The sequence below is a fragment of the Mesoplodon mirus genome, assembly GCF_964341445.2.
Source record: "Mesoplodon mirus genome assembly, chromosome: 7".
Classification (NCBI taxonomy): domain Eukaryota; kingdom Metazoa; phylum Chordata; class Mammalia; order Artiodactyla; family Ziphiidae; genus Mesoplodon; species Mesoplodon mirus.
This window is the reverse complement of record NC_138983.1, coordinates 24,651,521-24,670,712: the sequence shown is the minus strand read 5'-3', so window position 1 is coordinate 24,670,712 and position 19,192 is coordinate 24,651,521. Positions and strand designations below refer to the sequence as shown.

General features: G+C 37.7%; 1 protein-coding gene across 2 annotated transcripts in view; it reads left to right on the top strand.

Moving 5' to 3' along the window:
- The first annotated feature begins 28 nt into the window (after positions 1-28).
- The window catches only part of PDHX (pyruvate dehydrogenase complex component X), a 72,986-nt gene continuing 53,822 nt past the window's right edge, over positions 29-19,192 (top strand). The window contains exons 1-2 of one of the 2 annotated variants that reach the window (XM_082626544.1): positions 29-235; positions 12,320-12,400. In XM_082626544.1, coding sequence (XP_082482670.1) covers positions 76-235; positions 12,320-12,400 — 241 coding nt within the window. In that variant the 5' untranslated portion in view covers positions 29-75. The remainder of the gene's footprint in view (positions 236-12,319; positions 12,401-19,192) is intronic. The other variant, XM_082626545.1, reaches the window with a different exon arrangement.

Sequence of the window (19,192 nt, the reverse complement as noted above, 5' to 3'; positions counted from 1 at the left end):
AGGCGGGGCCTGAGAGGGCCTTGATGACTGGGCGATCAGGCAGTGCAGAGGGCAGCCCGGGAGAAGGCCGGGAAGATGGCGGCCTCCTGGAGGCTAGGCTGTGATCAGCGGTTGCTGCGTTGCCTCCTGGGCTTCTGCCGAAGCCCAAGGCTGGTTAAGGGGGCTTCTGGGTGGTCTGCCGGCCGTGGAGCTAGTTGGAGATGGTTTCACAGCACGCAGTGGCTGCGGGGTGAGTGTCTGGGGCTCGGTCAGCTTCTGTGTATCTGAGCAATGGGGCTGGGGCTGGAGCTTTTTGATTGAAGGCCTGTATCTGGGTGTGAGTTGCCAGGGGCTCACTGTTCCCTTGGCTTTTTCTTGGGGAGGAGTCTGCTGACTTGGCCTACTGCATGCCGCAAAGGGCTTTTGGGGAAAGTAGGAGAACTTGATTCCGTCCCTGTCCACGTGGTTGATACGGCTTCTCTGTGACCTTGCCTTGGAATTTGGGTTGTGAGGCATCTCTTAGGCCTTTTCCCAGTCACATTTCAGGTTTCTTTAGAGTTGTTAGGTTGACCAAGTTTGTTGAGATTCAGACGTCACCGTTAGCAGTTTTTATTCATTCTCCTGACCTGTCTTTGTTGGAGACCTTCGAGGCCACTTGGGTTGCTCCACGCGACCACTATGGTAAAGGACCCAATTTGTAAATGTCCAGCCATTAGACATAGGTCGGGAAGAATGTTTAACCAAAACATGAGCCTGAAAGAGTGAAAATTTAGGAGGGAATTTTACCAAGAAGGTGTCGACTTAAAGACATACAACATAAGAGTTGTGAGTTTAAGTTTTATTCAGCGGCTTACTGACGGTTATAGCACGGGAGACAGCCACTCAGGTCCGAGGCACTGCTCTGCAGAGGTAGGGGGGAAGCCAGATTGTATATGAATTTTTTTTGTCTAGGAAATACATACAGCCAAGCATATATCTTGGTAAAAGATTACTGCTAATCACAAAGAACAGATAACTCATGTTAATGGTTTTACTATATTTTTACGAATAGGAAGATGTAAGAATCCAGGGTCATTGAAGTTCTTCCTGAGATATGCTTCGAACTATCTAAGGGCCTGTTTATCCAAAGCAGAGTGCTTCATCCTGAATTCCTCTCGGGTCGCACTGTGGCTGGGCAACTTGAGTGGGTTATGACTTAACCCTTGTAGAACTGGATAGTCATTGAAATTCTTGTTTGTTCACAAAATTTATTATAGAAAGTCGTCATTAAAGAGTGGTATTGACACAATTAACATAATTCTTACAGTGTTTGATACCATGTAATATAGTGTGCCCGGCATTATTTTTCTTCACATGGGTGGCGGGCAGGTACTGAGTGTATTATTACCTGCGCATCATTCAGTCACTCCACAGGATGAATTGTAATATAAAAAATTAGGTGCAGTAGGCATTGCCTACATATTCTGAGCTACTTTAGGCTCAGAAAAAAATGTTACACGAAGTTAATGTTAAGATGAGTGCACTGAGATTTTACGATCCAGTGATGAAACTTCTTTTTTTTTTAAGAGGTGATATATTCTGGTAATATCTACATTGTGAAATGGTATTTCAGCGACAGTCATGATATCATTATTTTAAATAAGATACTAAAATTCCAGACTGTGTATAAAGGATGGTAAGACCATTTAAGAGTTAAAGTATATGTCACTGACCTCTCTGTAAGTTTCTAAGATGATATACTCTTAAATACACCTTATTGTTGTCTTGAGCATCATTTGCCTTTACGAAAAAATGTATAAATCCCCAAACTGTTATGCACGTGTTCATTCTTTTCCTACACTCTTGAGTGGTGATTTCTTTTTGCCCTTGTTCCAAGATTGCAGAATAAACTGGGATTCATGTAGAATTTAAATTTTATAGTTTAATACCAAGAAGACTGATATTGCAAGCTGAAACCTCTTCTGAAGTGTTTGGTTTATTTCACCCAGAGAAAATAGTTCTGCAGCCATTCTGACATACCTTACAATTCCAGCAGGGTCTTTGTAAATGTATCATTCAGTACTAAGTGTATGAAGGAATCAACAGATTCTGTAAACAAAATGGAGTGTATGGTGACTCTTTTTATTTTTTGTACTTGGTAAGCAGTTTACTATAGCTGGTGATCTACTGGATACTTTTTTTTCAATCAAGGTCCTTCTTGTGTTAATGAAACATTTCTAGGGAAGAATTAAGGTTGGTAAATTTAAATTCAGGAGAGTTTCTTTGGGAATCTACTAGCACTGACTTTTAGAGAGGCATAAACCTATTTGAAAACTGATAAACACTATACCACTTCTTCAGAAAAATGCATACATGCAAAATTTTGTATGTGATTCCAGGGAACTTGTAGATCTCCCTGTAATTTATCTATAAATGCCACCTAGTCTCCAGGCTATTACCATGAACATTTTGGTCATTTCCTACAGAAAATAAGTGTGCTACTTTGCAAGGGTATTTGCCATATCTGAGAACAAGAAAGGTGCATTTTAATATAGGGGTTCGAACTATAAACAAATGACTCTTGGATACATTTACCCAAGTGACTACAACAAAGGCAGTAATTTGGAAATTTTGATTCAGATCTGGGTTTGGGCTAAGTTTGTGCATTTAGGCTCATCCGATCATTCACCTTTACCTAAACATCTGTACTTATCTTTCCTTTCTTTGCTCATGTTGTTCCTTCAAATGGAGTGACCTTCCTTGTGGTTTGAAATTTTTCTTGTTACTTCAATGCCACCCTCTTAAATCTTTTTACAGGCTCCTGGCAAGGGAATCGATGACACTCTAGAAAGGGGTAATTTGACGAGAGTTTTATAAGTGACTATTTTTGTGAATTTAGGGTGTAGAGATGGTGCTGTACTAATGGGCTGTTTTTTGTTTTTTGCTTTTTGCGGTAGGCGGGCCTCTCTCTGTTGCGGCCTCTCCCGTTGCGGAGCACAGGCTCCGGACGCGCAAGCTCAGCGGCCATGGCTCACGGGCCCCGCTGCTCCGCGGCATGTGGGATCTTCCCGGACTGGGGCATGAACCCGTGTTCCCTGCGTCTGCAGGCGGACTCTCAACTACTGCGCCACCAGGGAAGCCCCTGGGGCACTTTTTATAGAAAGAAAAATGTTCCTTTTGGAGCTATGGCATCTAATTTGGATTTTTGGGTTTTTCTACTTGTACTCCTAACTCAAGTCATCCTTGACTCCTGACTTTCATATGCCACATCCAAACTATCAGAAATTCTTGTTGACTCTACCTTTTAAATGTAATCTGACCACTCCTCACCACTTCTGCTACCAACTAGACTGGTGCAAGCTACCACCACCTCCAATCTAGATTATTGCAGGAGTGTCCCAATAGATGTCTCTACCACCACCCTTGGCCCAGTACAGGCCATTCTCCGTGCAGCTTTCAGAGTGCTGCTTTTAAATTATAAATCAGATCATGTTACTCCTCTGCTGAAAACCCTCCAAGAGCTTCTCATTAAACTCAGAATGAAATCTGAAGTCCTTAACTGTGGTTTACAAAGCACAATATGATATGAATCCTCCACCTCTCTGAGTTCAGCTCTGACCATGCCTCACCTCACACTCACTCCACTACAGCACACTCCCTGGGTGAGTTCTGAACATACCAAGCATGCTCTCTGCACATTCTTTTTTTTTTTTTAAACTTAAAAAAAATTATTTATTTTTAATTTATTTTTCTTATGTGGGTAAACATACAATTTACTTTTTCTATGTTCTTATTTTTTAATATTTTTAATTTATTTATTTTTGGCTGCATTGGGTCTTCGTTGCTGCATGTGGGCATTCTCTAGTTGTGGCGAGCAGGGGCTACTCTTCATTGCGGTGTGCAGGCTTCTCATTACGGTGGCTTCTCTTGTTGTGGAGCATGGGCTCTAGGTGTGTGGGCTTCAGTAGTTGTAGCACATGGACTCAGTAGTTGTGGCTTGTGGGCTCTAGAGCACGGGCTCAGTAGTTGTGGCACATGGGCTTAGCTGCTCTGCAGCATGTGGGATCATCCCAGACCGGGCTTGAACCTGTGTCCCCTGCATTGGCAGGCGGATTCCCACTGCACCACCAGGGAAGCCCTCTGCTCATTCTTGTGCTTGCTGTTTCCTCCGTTTCGAAGGCTCTCCATCAGAGATTTGCATGGCTACCTCCACTCAGCTCTACTCACTTTGTCAGAGGACGCCTTCTCTGATCAAACAATAAAATAGTTCCTCTACTGCAACTGGGTCCCCTTCCTTTCCTTTCTTTTCTTAGAAGGATCTGGTCCTTACGTGCCTTTTTAGTCTCTCAGGACAAGTGTTCTAAGTCAGTAAAGGAGAACAGGTAACATGTTCATGGGTATCTTCACTTTGTATTTAAAATCCCATTATTTTAGCTTTTCTGCAGGGTTTATAGTTGTGACCGTCTCAAAGCGTGTGCAGTTTTTCTTCGTTTCTTTTTTGTAAATTATAGCCTTGTGAACATGGCTATGTCTGTGGAACTGCAAACAAGTTCAATTTTTTTATTGTTATTATTTCTTTTACTTGCTCGAAATTTTTTTCATGTCTTTCCATTGGTATTTAAATAATGTCAAACCCATTAACTAGGTGTTAGAGTGTACTAGAAGGTACTATGGCTACCTACTATAAGGCAGTAGTCCCAACATACTTTTTCTAACTTACATGGCCTACTTTTCATTTTCATTACGTTCTACTCTTTAGCCGGACTAAGCTGTAATTCCCACCTCTTTATTAGCATATGATGTCTCCCTCACCTGGAATATCTCTGCTGGTCCCTCACCTTGTTTTATTTGCTCAGCAGATTTTTAAAATTAAAAGTTATTTTTTATTGTAAAATATATATAAAATCTACCATTTTAACTATTTTTAAGTGTTTAGTTCCAGGGCATTAAGAGTGCTCACATTGTGTGCAGCTATTACCACTGTCTCCAGAACTTTTTCATAATCCCAAACTGAAACTCTGTACCCATTAAACAACAACTCCCCATTCTCCCCTCTCCCTAGCCCCTGGTAACCACTGTTCTACTTTCTCTGTGAATTTGCCTCTTCTAGGTACCTCATAAAAGCAGAATCATAAAATATTTGTCTTTTTGTGTCTGGCTTATTTCACTTAGCGTAATGTCTTCAAGTTTCATCCATGTTGTTGCAGATATCTGAATCTCATCCCTTTTTAAGGCCGAATCACATTTTATTGGATGTATATACCACAATATTTTGTCTATGCATTCATCTATCCACAGACACTTGGGCTGTTTTCACCTTTTGGCCATTGTGAATAATGCTGCCGTGAACGTGGTTGTGCAAACTCCTGTTCGAGTTCCCGCTTTCAGTTATTTTGGGTGTATACCCAGAAGTGAGGTGGCCTGATCAAATAAATGGTCATTCAGTGTTTAATTTTTTGAGGAACCATTGGGTTGTTTTTCCACAGAAGCTGCATTGTTTTACTTTTCCACCAACAGTGCACAAGGGCTCTAATTTCTCCACATCTTGCCAACACCTTGTTTTTTTGATAATAGCCATTCTAATGAGTATAAAGTGGTACTAGCACACAAATCAAGATTTCCTTTTTTGAACAGCTAGAATCTCGACTCTCAGCTCTTTGGCATTCTCACGGCATGTTTATATGCTACCCTCTAGTACTTGTGTATTTGTCTTGACTTCCCATTTAAACTATAATCCTTTGAGGTCAAGATTCTGGGCTTATGTGGGTCTAAGGCTAGGATAGCAGGAGCTCAGAAAGCATTTGTTGAATGCCTACATTTACCCTTTAGCTTTGGTAGTCAATATGACAGTACCACAGAAAGTAAAACATTTGCCAATGACATTAATGAGAGTTTGGTTTTCAAATGTGCAATACAGTTAAAAGAGAGTTCAAGAGTTAGTGTACTTTAGCAATGAGGACAAGGCTGGATAAGGTAAAGAGTAGAAAGGAAACTTTCATGTTTAGATTGGGAAGGTGAAAGGAACCTGTGACTCCATCGCTCATTACCTGAGGAAGGAATTGTAAAGTAGGATATTTTGCAATTCTTAATTAAATCTATATTCAGTGCTTACAGCAAACAAATAATGCTTAACTGAGAATTGTCCTATATCGTCCCATATTATGATTGTTACCTTTCTTACTTTTTGCTTTTTTCAAGTCGTTGCCTTTAAAATTTTTCCTTCAGTTTTCTCTGTAACTATTACTAATTCATCCCACACCATCTAATATCTTTTTAGCACAATTTCTGGTATTGTCAGTCACTTCAGCTGATCTCTCAGTTAACTTACTTTTGCAGTTTCTATATACAGTATCTCCAGGTGTGTAGGTTCACCCTCTGTTCCAAAGGTCTTCTCTTTTACCTCTGCAGAGGAAACAACCTCCAGTCTTCGGTTGAATGAGGGTGGTGTTACCCAGCACTTAAATAGCATTCACCCAAACCTCCCACCGCACCGCCCCCAGTATTTCCAGAGGTCCTCCGTACTGCCAGTTCTTGGGCCTTTGGGAAATTCTTGTATAAACCAGGTTGATTATCTCAGCTTTCTCCACTTCTAGTTTAGCATTCAGCTTTCTAGTCTCTCTTTAGTCAATTATTACTATCTACATTATTTACTTTTCTGCTTCCAAAATTGTGTTCTATTGTTCCTTCTTTTCTCCCTGTTCTTGTGGGTTTTTGTTTAAAAGTAACAAGAAACAAAGAAATAAAAAGCAGGTATAATAAAACCATCAACTAGAGATAGGTACTATTGTCATTTTGGAGTATATCCTTTCAGTCTTTGTGTACATACAAGCTAAGCAGGTAGAAATTGGATTATGCCATGTATAACTGTTTGTGGGCATCTTTCATTACATTTATTACTCTAAATGCTATTTTCTCACAAACTACTATGCATACATTTTCTATTGTTGTTCTTTGACATTTTCAATGTATTCTTATACCAAAATGTATTTGTGACATTTTCAATCTATTCTTATACCAAAGTAAGTATTTGTGACATTTTCAATCTATTCTTAGGCCAAAATAAGTATTTGAACAAAGAAGACCCATATGACAAGCACTTATCTTTTAAAAAATTGCTTTACCTTTATTCAAAACTGCAGTATTAATATTATTCTATGCCCTGGTATTGATTTTGAAATTACCTTTACGTCTTATGGCTTTATTTCATCCAGCCTGCAGATGGCAGAATTGTTTAATTTAAGCAGAAATTTTAAAGGTCAATTTTATTTAATGAGTTCTTGCATTGGAAAGAGAGGTGATTAAATGAGCAGCATCTCTTCCTATTTAAAAAGAAGCAAATTAATGTAAGGAACAGAGAGCTGCACTAAAAAAGTACAGGGTAATTTATTTCTTCAATTTGTCTGTCTTCATTTCATGATTTTTGTGTTTGGATTATAGTCGTATTAATGGACTAGAGCATGACGTCCAAGCAGTACCATAAGTAAATTGTGGAATTTCCTTAATTACTTCAGTCAGAGTAATGGGGCTTAGATCTGCTTCATTATTAGCCACAAAGCTGTTTGTTCTGCATTTGTATTTTAAGAGTTTGCTTATATTAATCTTTTTTTAAAAAATCTGGAAACCTTTTAGAATTGATGTATACATCATCAATTTAAAGCTTTTGTAGGTTTTGCTAAAGTACGAGTGTTTTGAGATAAAAGAAATACTCTAGAGAACAAGAAATTAGATTAGTGTAGATTGCTGTAAGATTCGCTGATTGATCAATTGCTCATGTGCCTGATAAGGAAGGTAAAGCAGCAATATACTGAGTGAAAAATTTCAACTTATTGTGTCATTATATTGAGGCAAAAAAAAAAAAAAGAGATTAAGACAGTTGTGATGGATTTGTGAGACTCTGCTGTTAAAATCAGTATATTTAAATATAAACTGGAACAATGAACATTACGGTAGTTACCTTAAAAGTTTTAAAATATGGTTTTTAACTGCTATAGAAGGGCAGACTTTATAGGTATACTTAGACCATTAGGTATACTTTGTTAGCTTGATGAAAAGAAATAGAACACTAAAATGACTACAAAAGGGTTAAAGTCTAACAAAATTTGGGGTATTTTTTGGGTACTAATTGAAATAACCTGTATGACCAGTGGAGTAAAAAACTGCATTTCCTTTATTCTTACTATAGTTGTGCCCAGTTACGAGTAGGAACTGTAATTGGTGCCCATTTCAAGGCCTCCTCAGTTTGACAGGAAAAAGGTAGAATGTACTGCTTATTGGAATGAGAAGGGAAGCTACATATAATTCCTAATGAAATTAAACAACATTATGTGTAGGTTAAAATTCCAAGGAGTCTAGAAAAGCCAACACTATCTTCAGTAGAATTGATGGCAGCCATAAAGGCCAGATATTAGTTATATGCAGCCCTGTCATTCAAAACTGATATTATGATTATATAATTACCTTCCCACTGGAAAAAATATATTTGGAAAAGATGTATGTAATGTTCAGGTTGAAAGAGGATCCACTAGAATGAAATATGCATTATTATTAATAAATTAATGCTTCCTTTTAAAAATCATTTTCTAGCATGAGCATCTGAGGATAGGTTAGTTAGATTAATCAGAAAATACATTGCAGGGCTTCCCTGGTGGCGCAGTGGTTGAGAGTCCGCCTGCCGATGCAGGGGACACGGGTTCGTGCCCCGGTCCGGGAAGATCCCACATGCCTCGGAGCGGCTGGGCCCGTGAGCCATGGCCGCGGAGCCTGTGCTCCGCAACGGGAGAGGCCACAACAGTGAGAGGCCCGCGTATCGCAAAAAAAAGAAAAAGAAAATACATTGCACATTGTACTATCCATATAAGTCAGTATAAGCAATCAAGAGATAGTACCGAATAATGGAAATGTCCAAAATGTCTGTCTCTGGTTTTTGTCACCTTCATTTTGGAGTAAGGATAGTGATCTATTACAGAATTTTTATATTTTTCAGTCATTATTCAGAGAAGTGATTTCAGTTCATCTATGAAGGGTGGCTGTATGAGGAGTGATTATGTTCTTTTTATTTTTAAAATATGAAAATTTTTAAGGTTCTTGATGTGGTAATTCATAAAACGCAAAAAGTTTCATAATGAAGTACTTAGTGTCAGGAAAAATGTGAAGGTCTCGTAGGTGAGAGATTATAATAGGAGAGAGAATCATAAAATAAATATTAATTGTATCATGGTAACTAGAACCAAGGTATAAACATATTGAAGAGAGACTTTGTTTTGAGAGAACTGAGTTGATATTTGTCATAAATTGGAATCTGGACATAGAACCATAGAAGTTCATTTATTTTGCTTCTTTGTAGTGGAACTCTATTTGATGTATAAATTTACTGTGTATATGATTTTGAAATATTGCATCTCGTAATGCCAGGCTTGAACTTTTTGATAGAGAGGGATTGTTAGGCTGCTTGATTGGACACGTGAAGAATGCTCACATAGATTTGACATGTCTGGTTTTTTCTGTATGAATTTCTGGATGAATAGGCTATAAATAACCAATGATTAATTAGTTGATAATCCATAATGGTAAGGATCATCAATTATTGATGAGCAGTAGTACAGTGTAGGAGAGGACAGCCTTGAGAGTTAGGCAGAATTCAAATCCCGTAATCAGTGGATTGTAGTTTTCTCATTGATGAAATGGGCATGTTGACTTGGAATTTTGTTCGGGCTCTATCATTGTTGGGGTATTGAGAGTGATGATTCTACATTTCTATCCTTGTAGATTGGTACCAATTGAGAAGGCAAAAACCAGACAGATGGAGATCAAAGTAACAGTTTTAATGTTGATGGTTTTGTTGTGTTGGAAAATGTGACTTAAATCTGTGGCCTTTTACAGTTGGACTCCTGAGTACAACCCCTGTTTAGACTTTGGGCTTTTGTTTGAGAGAGACAGTTTGTGTATACAAAGCAAACACACATCCTGAATTGCTTCCCAGCACCCACTGGGCCCTGATGGCAGGAATAGAGAGAGGTGGGCTTACTACCTGCCTTTGAAAGGCAGGTCCATTTATGCCTAGTGCATAGAAGAACTGAAAGGAAAATACAGGTTCCCTATAGGCAGGCAGGTCTTAAAATGAGGAAAAGGCTGAGGCAGATGTCTTTGCCTGGATCCTTTTCCCAGTCCTTTAGAGGGGAGTGAATGAACAGTGATGGGAGGATAGAAGCTTCCTTCCCAATGCTTCAGAAATGGCACTTCTTTACCATGAAGCCATAGGAACTCTCCATTTGAAATTACAATAACATTAGTTCAGTTTCCCAAAGGAAATATTTAACTATATTTAACATTAGTATTCAATTCCTTTATTTTTTAATACATCTTTATTGGAGTATAATTGCTTTACAATTGTGTTAGATTCTGCTGTATAACAAAGTGAATCAGCTATATGTATACATATATCCCCATATCTCCTCCCTCTTGAGCCTCCCTCCCACCCTCCCTATCCCACCCCTCTAGGTGGTCACAAAGCACCGAGCTGATCTCCCTGTGCTACGTGGCTGCTTCCCACTAGCTATCTATTTTACATTGGGTAGTGTATATATGTCCATGCCACTCTCTCACTTCCTCCCAGCATACCCTCCCCCCCACCCCCATGTCCTCAAGTCCATTCTCTACGTCTGCGTCTTTATTCCTGTCCTGCCCCTAGGTTCATCAGAACCTTTTTTTTTTTTAGATTCCATATATATATATGTGTTAGCATACGGTTTTTGTTTTTCTCTTTCTGACTTACTTCACTCTGTATGACAGTCTCTAGGTCCATCCACCTCACTACAAATAACTCAATTTCGTTTCTTTTTATGGCTGAGTAATATTCCATTGTATATACGTGCCACAGCTTCTTTATCCATTCATTTGTCGATGGACACTTAGGTCGCTTCCATGTCCTGGCTATTGTAAATAGTGCTGCATTGAACATTGTGATACATGTCTCTTTTTGAACTATGGTTTTCTCAGGGTATATGCCCAGTAGTGGGATTACTGGGTCATATGGTAGTTCTATTTTTAGTTTTTTAAGGAACCTCCATACTGTTCTCCATAGTGGCTGCATCAATTTACATTCCCACCAACAGTGCAAGAGGGTTCCTTTTTCTCCATACCCTCTCCAACATTTATTGTTTGTAGATATTTTGATGATGGCCATTCTGACCAGTGTGAGGTGATACCTCATTGGGTTTTGATTTGCATTTCTCTAATGATTAGTGATGTTCAGCATCCTTTCATGTGTTTGTTGGCAATCTGTATATCTTCTTTGGAGAAATGTCTATTTAGGTCTTCTGCCCATTTTTGGATTAGGTTGTTTGTTTTTTTGATATCACTTCCCTTATTTTTAACCCTAAAACATCAATGGGAAAAAAAAAAGCCTTATTCTACCCTTTTCCACATTTGAATTATGTCAGATGTGGTGTGTTTTGCTTTTTTGGGTCAGAGAGTTTAATAATCTGAGGAGAGAATAGGTTTTGTGGAAGATTTCAGGCAATGTAATTTGTTACTATGGCTACTGCTAAATAAGCACTGGAGCACTCTGTGAACTATTTTATTAGTATAAACTTTATGTAAATTGTAATCTAACAGCTGTGCGCTCTTTAAGTATGGTCCTGGACAGTGGAATTATTGGCAAGCACATCTGGCCAAATATATAGCGTGTCTCCTTTTTTGATATCTAAGGGAAAAGTAGCTATGCTTTATTGAGAGGTCACCTGATTTGAGTCTATCTTTTTGGATCCCTAGCTGAATTGTGGTATGAAACACAATCTGAGATTAATTTAACTACTTAAGTTCACTTGCCCTGTCATTCTTGACAAAGCAAACCTCTGCTTTTCACACTTAGCAGCAAGAACCTTTGATTTCTGAATAGTGTAATATTAGATTAAAGTAAAAACACAACAAGTTTCTAAAGTTTAATCTTGATTATTCTGTTGTAAGTCTAATCTTAATTCTTCTGTTGTCGTTTATCAGAACTCTAGTTTTTTGTTTTTTGTTTTTTTTTTGTCTTTTCCTTTGGTCATTCTACTTGTAAATATTTTTTGCAGCAACAAAAGGGGAAGGAAAAGAAGATGAAACATAAATCAGCTTTTCTTTTTTTTAATCCTGTAAGCACCTGGCTTGAAAATATGCATAGAGGGCTTGGGGAACTATGAAAAAGGAGTTGAAAATATTCCAGAAAAGATTACTGAACACTTAGTTTGACCAGTTAGGTGTCTTTCAGACTGGAATATTTTTTTCTCAAATTGAATTCGATATTAATTTACTTGAACTTTTTGTTGCTGCCTCATGAGGTGCATTATTTTTTGTGTTTAATCTTTCCTTTTTTCAATTTCAGCTGATCCTATTACGATACTAATGCCATCACTGTCTCCTACAATGGAAGAAGGGAACATTGTGAAATGGCTGAAAAAGGAAGGTGAGCAATGCATTTCTAATACCTGTGTTATTTGATCATTTTGTTTTTTTCCTAATCAGCTGGTTTACACTATACATGAAATGATTGGTTCCTTTGCTTATTAATCTTAATTGTTTAAATAAAAATTTCTCATGGTAATGTAGCAAAGGTTTTCTGGGTTCAGCCTGTATCTTTTCACAAGCAGAGAATGGTAAACTATTTTAATGCTTTTTTCCAAGTTTTAGTTCTTATTCTTAGCTTTTAGTTTCAACATCATAAATTTGTCAATCCCCTAAAGTTAATTTGTGACTTTATAATGATTCTTTGTGTGTGCTTCCTGTGACTAGGCAAGCTGATTATAAATTTCATTGGAAAGAATAAATAAGTAAGAATAATAAGAAAAACTCTCATTAAAGAAGAGCAGCAGAGGAGAGTTGTAGACCTACTAGATATTGAAACATTTTATTAAGCCTTTATAATAAAAACTGTGGTATTGGTGCTTGAAAAGACAGACTAACAGAACTGAGTGGAAAATGAAGAAATAGACATGAATAGTGTTTAAATAATGAAGGAAGATGATATTAGATTTAGTCTTTGTGCTATCCCAATGATAAATTACAAGTGAATCAGTCACTTAATATACAAAAATGAAGCCAGACAAGTACTAGGAAAAAGGCTGGTGAATTCCTCTGAACCTGGAAGTGGATAAACACTCTGTAACTCAAAATCCAGATGCAATAAGGGAAATATAGATAAATTTTATGGTAAAAATAATAACTTTATTATAGCTGAAAACATAATAAATAAAGTAAAGAAGATGACAAATTGGAGAAGGATATTTTCAGTTTTTAATCACAAAGGGTTAGTATTTCTAAAAAATAGAGAATAAGAAAACTATCAACTCAGCAAGAAAATGGGCAAGATATAAGAAGATATAAGATGGTTTGCAGAAAAAGAACTGCAAATTGCCTCTAACATATGAAAAGCTATTTAATATTTGTGCTAATAAATATGCAGATTAATACTACACTGATACATCATTTCTTACCAATCATATTGACAGAAATTTAAAAGTTTGACAAGTTATTCTGTTGATGAGACTGTGGAGGGAATGGGGGGAAGCAGGCACTCTCAAACATTGCTGTAGGAAATGCAAAATGATATAAGCCCTAGGGGAGAGAATTTGTCAATACCTAGAAAAATTACATTTCTATTTACCCTTTCGCCAGGCAGTTCTATTTCTAGAGATCCTATCTCAAGGCAAAAATAAGAAAAGATGCACATATGAGGCTATTTATTGCAGTGGTGTTTGTAATAGCAAGAGTTAGAAACAATCCATCTGTTGGTCAGTACACAATTTGATGAATAACATATACTACATCCACAACTATAGAAAGGAATGGAGAGTGTCTCTTTATACTGTTGTAGAGTGACTTTCAGGGGAAAAAAGCAGGGTGGTGACTAATAGATATAGTGTGTATCATTCATTGAAGAAAGGAATGGGAATACTAATATTTGGAAATTTTTTTAAAAAAAGGATAAAACAAAAATTTAACAACAAAAAAATGGTTATTTGTAGTGTGATGGAGGAAACAGTGTGGTGGGTGGAGAGAGGAGTAGAAGCTAGACTTCTCTGAATACATCTTGTTTTGTCTCCTTAACTTGGAACCATATACATATTTTGCATAATTTTAACACAGAATTTAATTTTAAAAGATCCCTAAAAATGGGAACCAATTGAAACAGAAGCACCTAATTATATATTGAGTTGCTGATATAACAACCATGCAGGGAGGGGCTGTTTCAAATGTCAATGAACTTGACTATCTATCGCTACTAGATTGTTATTAAAGGCAATGACATCTCTAAAAATATCTTAAACTGTTTAGAGTAATAGTATTATAGTGGTTATGTTGGTATTGTTATTCTAAGGTTTTTTAAAAATGTATTTTATGGGATAAAGCAAATGAGTGATTAAGATATTATTGGGAATCCAGCCTTTGAGTGTGGTTTAAAGGAAAAACAGATGAAAGATAGCTAAGGTTAAGGAAAGATCCTGTGATGGTAAATTTTCTAGCTCTTTTTCATGGCAGGGCCTGGAAAAATGACAAACCCACTAGCAATGAGCACCCCTAACAATGAGACTATAGTATCTAAATACCATTTCCTACTAAAGTAAACCAAAGCTCCTTGGAAAATAGCTACTTCCAGGTCTGGGGCAGGAAATGTACAAGATGAGCTTGGAACATCTTGTCAATTTAGAAAGGAAAACAGTTATAAAAACTCCTAAGGGTGTCTTAAAGGACTCAGGAGCCAAAAATGGGACAATTTGAGGATCAGTAAGAATAATATCTACAGTGTATTGAAACATATTAAATATATTTAAATTTGAAGCTCACAATAATACTAAAGAAAAATACTAATAGTTGGTCTGCTTTGGGGGATGCTAGTAAATTAACTCATTTTGAAAACTGGTAATAAGTGGAAAGACTCAAGTATTTTTCCCTACCTTTCCTATATGAACTGTAGCTTAGAGTAACCAAGTAGTTGGTGATGATAAGTTTCTAATTATTGGCATATTCCAACTCTTAAAAGATGGAGGAATGATAGAATGTCACTGTCTCACAATTTTGCAATCTCTAATGAATTAAGGGATATAGCCAGTGACCATCAATGGTTGCTAATATCACAAAAAGTGAGAAAACCAGATAGTACCACCAGCTATAAGGTTGTCTTGCTGGAAAATGGAGCTGAATTGATCAAGCCTGTAGTTCTTGCTACCAATTTCCAGGAAATATAGGGGAAAGAGGCATGTATCCAATGACACCATGAGGAGTATATCAGCATAACCCAGACTGTGGGGGTTTCTACAGGCCAATTTCGTCAACAGATAAATGTCAAGGAATGGGAAGATGGGGAAAGGAAGGAGGTAGGGGAACCTGTAGCTTCAAGGAGATTTAAGAGACTGGTTCCAATGTAGGGACCTTATTTTGTTTATGATTCAAGCAAATAAAAACATTTGGGGAATTTGAAAATTATATGTTTAATTAGATTAAGGAATTAATCATTTTAGAGGTTTAATGATACTATGCTAATAATTTTTAAAATCTTATCTATAAGAGATATGAGTTGAAATATTTATGTATGAAGTGATAGTATGTCTGGCCTTAACTTCACAGTACCTCTGGTGGGAGGATAAGAGTATAAGTATTCATGAGTGAGTTGACAGTTGTAATAGTTGTAAAAGTTGGTTCATTAACTTTCCTTGTAACTTTTGTGTATGTTTGAACTTTTTGTACTAATATATATTTTGTAAAGTTGTCCAATCAGTAGCCTTTGGGATATAACTTGGAGTGAGAAACTACTCTTTCCTCAGCTTTTTATAAGCTCCAAGTGAATTTGAATCTTGCTGTTACTAAGAAAATACTTGCTACAATACTACCTACAAAGCTATATTAATCTATTGTTTTTAGCAACCATTTTGCCAGATTTTTTTAAATTTATTTTTTTACTGAGGTAACATTGGTTTATAACATTGTCTGTTTCATGTGTACAACCTTATATTTCTACTTCTGTATATGCTATAGCATGCTCACCACCAAAAACTTAGTTTCCGTCTATCACCATACAGTTGGTCCTCTTTGCCCATTTTGTCCTCCCCTCCTTCCCCTGGCCCTTCTGCTCTGGTAACCACTACTCTGTTCTCTGTAGCTATGTGTTTGTTTCTGTTTGGTTTGCTTTGTTCATTTCTTTTGTTTTGTTTGTTATATTCTACATATCGTGAAATTCTACAGTATTTGTCTTTCTTTGACTTATGTCATCTAGCATAATACCCTCAAGGTCCATCCATGTCTTTGCAAATAGCGAAATTTTCATCTTTTTTATGGCTGAGTAGTATTCCATTATATATATGCATATCTCTCACATCTTTATCCATTTATCCATTGATGGACACTTAGGTTGTTTCCATACCTATTATATGTAAATTGTATGCTATTGTAAATAATTATTTTGCCAGATTTTAATAGTTAGTATGGTGCTTAAAAAATAAGACTAAGGACATGAAGGCCAAAGAGATGAGGATGCTACAGCGCTCATGGTACAGAATGAGGACAGAGGAAAAATTACTGTGAAGGAAGCTGAAGAAGGAGACTTTTTATTTTTCTGGCAGCTGCTTTCTTTTCCTTTTTCCGTCCTCTGGTCATTGCCATATGTGTCTGTAGAGTAACCAGGTACTGACTGTGGGATGGATTCTTTTAGCCATCTCCCTATGCTTTACTCATTCTGCAACATGTTAAACTTTTGGGGAGATGAATCTCCAGTCCCTTATTAGGGCTTGTTGGACAGATGCACAGAGAAATTGACCAGATGAGTTCCCCATAGCCATTATTATGCTTCAGCGTGAGAAATGGTAAACGAAGTGTTAAAAATGGAAAGAGAAGAGGGAAGAGTGAGTTGAGAATGAAGGACATGGTCTGGGAGGATTTGACTGATTCCAGAGACTAGCCCTGGCAAGGACTTCTGGGGTCTCTATATGTGATTCGGTGGGCATGGGGGGTCATCCAGGCAAATGTTGGTATTGAGTGGTCCAGGCTAGCGCTTATAAAATTGTATAGATTAAAAGCTTTTGCACAGCAAAGGAAACCAAAAACAAGATGAAAAGACAACCCTCAGAATGGGAGAAAATATTTTCAAACGAAGGAACTGACAAGGATTAATCTCAAAAATTGACAAGCAGCTCATGCAGCTCAATATCAAAAAAACAAACAACCCAATCAAAAAATGGGCAGAAGATTAAATAGACATTTCTCCAAAGAAGATATACAGATTGCCAACAAACACACAAAAGCATGTTCAACATCACTAATCATTAGAGAAATACAAATGTAAACTACAATGAGGTATCACCTCACACCAGTCAGAATGGCCATCATCAAAAAATCTACAAAGAATACATGCTGGAGAGGGTGTGGAGAAAAGGGAACCCTCCTGCACTGTTGTTGGGAATGTAAATTGATATAGCCGCCATGGAAAACAGTATGAAGTTTCCTTAAAAAACTACAAATAGAACTACCATACAACTGAGCAATCCCACTACTGTGCATATATCCTGAGAAAACCATAGTTCAAGAAGATACATTTACCACAATGTTCATTGCAGCACTATTTACAATAGCCAGGACATGGAAGCAACTTAAGTGTCCATCGACAGATGAATGGATAAAGAAGATGTGGCACATATATACAATGGAATATTACTCAGCCATGAAAAGAAACTAAATTGAGTTATTTGTAGTGAGGTGGGTGGACCTACAGACTGTCATACAGAGTGAAGTAAGTCAGAAAGAGAAAAACAAATACCATATGCTAACACATATATAGGGAATCTAAAAAACAAACCAAAAAAAGTGGTTCTGATGAACCTAGGGGCAGGACAGGAATAAAGACGCAGACATAGAGAATGGATCTGAGGACATGGGGAGGGGGAAGGGTAAGCTGGGACGAAGTGAGAGAGTGGCATGGACATATATACACTACCAAATGTAAAATAGATAGCTAGTGGGAAGCAACCACGTAGCACAGGGAGATCAGCTCGGTGCTTTGTGACCACCTAGAGGGGTGGGATAGGGAGAGAGTGTGAGGGAGACGCAAGAGGGAGGGGATATGGGGATATATGTATGCATATAGCTGATTCACTTTGTTATATAGCAGAAACTAACACAACGTTGTAAAGCAATTATACTCCAATAAAGATGTTTTTAAAATTGTATAGAAAGAACTTAGGCAGTGAGTAAGAGTTCAGAGTCTGACACAGTTATGCTGTGATTCTACGAGATGAGCCATTCATGGCAGTGAGGACAGGTGTTGGGCGTCGGGAAGAAGGCTGCAAGTATTTAGTAGCTTGGGAGTTTTAGAGAAGGCCTCAGTTCTTGCAGGTGGGGTGGGCAGGGCTGGGGTGCTAGGAAAGTCAACAAGAGAAATTACAGAATGGGCCTCACAGCAGGAGTTTGGGACTGTGGATTGGGCCAATATAGAGGATAGGACGTATGGCATAATGAGGCTATCCAGATGACCATGACTGGTCCTTGATGTGCTATGTACCACCTCTGATTGGAAGCACAACTTAATTCTGTTCCTTAGTGGCAAACATGTTGATATGTTTCCTTTTGTGGTTATGACTAGCATAGTAATAATCAATAGAACAGACTCAGCAGCACTGTATGTGGCTGATCAGTAAATATATTGGCAGAGGGGAGAGTAAGGCAAGAGCAGGAGATGTGACAGGCATCGAGAAGGCTTTACAGATGGGGTACTATTTGAGTTGGTCCTTATATAATACATGGGCTTTTTTTTTTAAAAAAAAAGAAGGACATTATAAGTAATGTAAACAATTTGTCAAAATCTTGGAAGTGAGATGTCATGACATGTATTTTGGCAACCGTAGGTAGTTCTGGCTACATTAAGGGCATGGTGGATGTGAGATAAGATAGGTTACAGGAAGGATCTTGAATATCAAGCTGCAGTTTATCAGTCTGTGAGTGTCCTTATCCTAAAGCCAAGAGGTAACGACACTCATAGTTATTTTGTAGGAAGTGGTCTTTACGTGCTTTCTTGAGCCCTGACAGTAGCCATGCACTGAATGGAACAGGCCCTAGGAGTGCTCTGGTATCAAGAGCTAACTGTAGGCAATTTAAATAGCTCCCTTTACAGGCTCACATTGGAAAGGCCAGTCCTGAGGACTTCTAGTCAGTATGACCATCTAAACAGATGCGGTCAGGGTTCTCCTCACTTCTGGGTAGAAAATTATAAGAC